The sequence below is a fragment of the Salmo salar genome, chromosome ssa23 (genome assembly GCF_905237065.1).
Source record: "Salmo salar chromosome ssa23, Ssal_v3.1, whole genome shotgun sequence".
Classification (NCBI taxonomy): Eukaryota; Metazoa; Chordata; class Actinopteri; order Salmoniformes; family Salmonidae; genus Salmo; species Salmo salar.
This window is the reverse complement of record NC_059464.1, coordinates 23,025,620-23,030,160: the sequence shown is the minus strand read 5'-3', so window position 1 is coordinate 23,030,160 and position 4,541 is coordinate 23,025,620. Positions and strand designations below refer to the sequence as shown.

The window sequence follows — 4,541 nt, the reverse complement described above, 5'->3', positions numbered from 1 at the left end:
CAACAAAGAGCTGCAGTTAGTTTCAGAGTGGGTGGCAAGGAATAAGTTAGCTCTAAATATTTCTAAAACTAAAAGCATTGTATTAGGAACAAAACACTCACTAAACCCTAAACCTCAACTAAATCTTGTAATAAGTAATGTGGAAATTGAGCAAGTTGAGATGACTAAACTGCTTTGCGTAACCCTAGATTATAAACTGTCATGGTCAAAACATTGATGCAGTAGTAGCTAAGATGGGGAGAAGTCTGTCTATAATAAAGCGATGCGCTGCCTTTTTAACAAAACTATCAGCAAAGCAGGTCCTACAGGCCTTAGTTTTGTCGCATCTTAACTACTGTTCAGTCGTGTGGTCAGATGCCACAAAAAAGGACTAAGCAAAATTGCAATTGGCTCAGAACAGGGCAGCACGGCTGGCTCTTGGATCTACACAGAGAGTTAATATTAATAATATGCATGTCAATCTCTCCTGGCTGAAAGTGGAGGAGAGATTGACTTCATCAGTACTTTTAGGTATTGACATGTTGAATGCACCGAGCTGTCTGTCTAAACTATTGGCACACAGCTCGGACACCCATGCATACCCCACAAAACATGCCACAAGAGGTCTCTTCACAGTCCCCAAGTCCAGAACAGACTATGGGAGGCACACAGTACTACATAGAGCCATGACTACATGGAACTCTATTCCACATCAAGTAACTGACTCAAGCAGTAAAATTAGATTAAAAAAACAGATTAAAAAAACTCCTTATGGAACAGCGGGGACTGTGAAGCAACACAAACATAGGCAGTCACATGCATATATAAGCACACACACATACACATGGATTTAGTACTGTAGATATGTGGTAGTGGTGGAGTAGGGGCCTGAGGGCACAGTGTGTTGTGAAATCTGTGAATGTATTGTAATGTTTCAAAAAAATATAGAAATTGCCTTAATTTTGCTAGACCCCAGGAAGAGTAGTTGCAGCTAATGGGGATCCATAATAAACACAAATACAAAACTCACCATGGAGCCACAAGACCGACCGCAGCACCAACCACGTCAGGCCCCTGAAAGGGGATGTGAAGGTACTGCTGACATCAAGTGGATTTGGTACGGTACTGCATACATGTAGCTCGTGTTTCCCAACGCCAGTCCTCCACTACCCCCAACAGTACACATTTATGTTGTAGCCGTGGACAAACACACCTGATTCAACTAATCATCAAGCCGTGAAGGAGTCGAATCAGGCGAGTTTGTCTGGACCTAAAACAAAAATGTGTGCTTTTGGGGGTACTGGAGTTGGGAAACAAACAGCAACAGGTCTCTTTTTTGTTGTTGAGTTTATGCATGCATGACTTGAAAGTTTCCCCCCTTGTGAAGCTGAATAGGTTTAATTAAATAATTTCCACTTACCAATAACAGGAATAAATATAGCTAATACGATCATAAACAAAATAACTTTATTATTCCAAAACTGCATTTAACACCTGACCGTACAACAAAGGTTAAACTCATTACAGGTTGAATACTTCCTATTTCATTAAACATGGTCACAATCTACCATGCCTCAGAGCCCTTGGTTACTAGACACGCATTTAGAAGTTGTATAAAAGTGGTGGAATCTGAGCAAAGCATCTACAGTAGGCAGCAAAGAGCTTCAGTTCCCTGCTGAGAAACCCTCTTGTTCAGTTAAAATTGGAGCAACAGCTTTCTATAAAGTGTTTTCAAGGTTGCCACTCATCCTACCAGTCTGGTACTGGTAAGGGACATACCCTTACCGTCCTCTGTGGATAACGGCGTGTGTGGCTTGAACCCCCAATCCTCTCCTTCCATTACCCATCAATGTAGAAAGTGTGTTAGATCCTCTCGTATCTCGGCTTCATCCCAGGGTCCCTGGATGTTATCTTTGTCACTCTGCAGTCGGATCAACAGCAGAGGACACAGCAGGGTCACAGTCCCCAACAGTGCAGCCAACAGCACAGCCCCCCCAGGCCACAGAGAACCCAGCCCCCCCACCCCACACACACCCACCAGCACACACACACACCCAAACACCCACGGGGCGCAATCTCTCAGCCGCTGCAGCAGGCAAGGCCATAGGGCAAACACTAACAGGGCCCAGCAGAGCATGGTGAAGGTATGAAGGGAGGAGGGAGAGGAGGAAGAGTCCAGGCCACCGGAGGTGTGCAGGTCCCCGGGGAGGCGCGAGGCCAGGCAGACAGAGGCGAACAGGGCAGCGTTGAGAGAGAGGCTCCCAGGGGGAGAAGGTTGGGCATAGGGGAAGGCCACCAGGTGGGCCAGCAGCATCAGGGCTGTCATGGCGTACACTGTGTCTGTACAGACTGACTCTGTTAAAGTGCTGAGGACAGGGGAGAACCCAAAAGTGAAGGAGAGGAAGATAGAGGCACTCTGCAGGTCAGACCAACGTGTACGGTGGTGGTTGTCTGAATCTCCCCACGGAGCCAGTGCTTGGTAGAGTCCATAGCCCAGCAGGGCACAGAGCAGGCCGGTCCACAGCAGCGTGGAAGGGGAGAGCAGGCCCTGGAGGCAGAAAAGACGGGTTAGACTTTATAGAACTAATGTGACACAGGCGTTTAAAACTGAATGACAATGTATTCCCCAATAAAGTGCACAACTTTTGACTAGAGCCCTAGCTATGTGACTAACACTATATTGCCCTGGTCAAAACATTAGTGCACTGTCGAGAATATGGTGTCATTAGAGCTTCACCCTAAGGTCTCTTACCTGCTCCATGTACAACCAGAGAGTGAGGAAAAGAGCCACACAGGAGATCTGCTGAGCCACCAGTCCTGCCTCCTGCACCACGGCCCAGTAGCAATATTGGCGGAGGCCCTCGTTCCTCCTGAGCTCCTCCAGGAAGCGGCGGTCCACATAGTTATCAGGGAAGGGTTGACGCTCCCATAGAACTTTCCTCCAGGGCACTGCTGGGCCTGCCCCTGACCCACTGTCTGCCCCCATCAACTGGACACAAACACCAAAACCATAGGCAAATTATGAAACATATAGATCACATAGCTTGACGCACATCTCATTCCAAAATGATGGGCATTAATATGGAGTTGGTCCCCCCCTTTTGCTGCCATAACAGCATCCACTCTTCTGGGAAGGCCTTCCACTAGATGTTGGAACATTGCTGTGGGGACTTGCTTCCATTCAGCCACAAGAGCATTAGTGAGGTCGGGAACTGATGTTGGGCGATTAGGACTGGCTCACAGTCGGTGTTACAATTCATCTCAAAGGTGTTTGATGGGGTTGAGGTCAGGGCTCTGTGCAGGTCAGTCAAGTTCTTCCACACCGATCTCAACAAACATTTTCTGTATGGAACTCGCTTTGTGCACAGGGGCATTGTCATGCTGAAACAGGAACGGCCTTCCCCAAACTGTTGCCACAAAGTTTGAAGCACAGAATTGTCCAGAATGTCATTGTATGCTGTAGCATTAAGATTTTCCTTCACTGGAACAAAGGGGCCTTGCCCAAACCATGAAAAACAGACCCAGACCATTATTCCTCCTCCACCAAACTTTACAGTTGGCACTATGTATTGGGGCAGGTAGCGGACTCCTGGCATCTGCCAAACCACAGATTCGTCCATCGGATTGCCAGACGGTGAAGCGTGATCACTCCAGAGAACGCGTTTCCACTGCTCCAGAGTCCAATGGCGGCGAGCATTACACCACTCCAGCCGACACTTGGCATTGCGCATGGTGAGCTTAGGCTTGTGTACGGCTGCTCGGCCACGGAAACCCATTTCATGAAGCTCACGACAAACAGTTACTGTGATGACGTTGATTTCAGGGGCAATTTTAAACTCTTTTTTTTTGTTGGAAAGGTGGCATCCTATGATGGTGCCACGTTGAAAGTCACTGAGCTCTTTAGTAAGGCCATTCTACTGCCAATGTTTGTCTATGGAGATTGCATGGCTTTGTGCTCGATTTTATTCACCTGTCAGCAACGGGTGTGGCTGAAATAGCCAAATCCAGTAATTTGAAGCGGTGTGTTCGACAGGATGAAAACTGGTAATGTATCATGGGTAAATTGTGACTGACTGATATACAAATAATAATGACTTATTTATGGAAGGTGATTTGTAGATCAGTCAGTCGGCAGTCGCCCGCAGTGTCGTACAAGCCATCTATGATACTCATTACATATTGTCTTTCATCTGTCAAAACAAACTATAGACATGGGTAGAGAAATTGCTGCCAACGTTTCAGAACACACCATTATCACATAATTTATGACAAGCACTGCCAGGTTTGTCTTGAAAGCGGATTATGGTTGTTAGCTTGCCAGTTAGCTAGCTAAAGCGGCTAACGTAGCTGGCTTAGCTCTGATATTATTGCTACTAGTTGTCATTCAACAGAACCACCCTGAACATATACCACAAACCCTGTTACATTTTCGTAATAACAACTTATTTAGGTAAGAGATGTTCTGATTTTACCTGCAAGGGACTGAGCTGGACCGCTCTGAAGCAGGCAAGAACACTAAGTACTTCCGGGTTACGGATTTTTTTTTGAATCCTTCAGAATAA

At 46.5% G+C, this 4,541-nt stretch overlaps 1 protein-coding gene across 1 annotated transcript; it reads right to left on the bottom strand.

The window, feature by feature from the left end:
• Positions 1–1,424: 1,424 nt before the first annotated feature.
• pigc (phosphatidylinositol glycan anchor biosynthesis, class C) lies at positions 1,425–4,541 on the bottom strand. The gene is made up of 3 exons (XM_014169325.2): positions 4,452–4,541; positions 2,732–2,968; positions 1,425–2,527 (listed from the first exon to the last, which is right to left on the bottom strand). Exons 2-3 carry the CDS (start codon positions 2,963–2,965, stop codon positions 1,826–1,828), a joined length of 936 nt encoding a protein of 311 aa, XP_014024800.2. The 5' UTR covers positions 2,966–2,968; positions 4,452–4,541; the 3' UTR covers positions 1,425–1,825.

Coding starts and splice junctions, on each gene's coding strand:
- pigc (XM_014169325.2), bottom strand. CDS start 2,965: ATGGGGGCAGACAGTGGGTCAGGGGCAGGCCCAGCAGTGCCCTGGAGG. Junction 2,528..2,731: donor TCTGGTTGTACATGGAGCAG/GTAAGAGACCTT, acceptor TTCTGCCTCCAG/GGCCTGCTCTCCCCTTCCAC.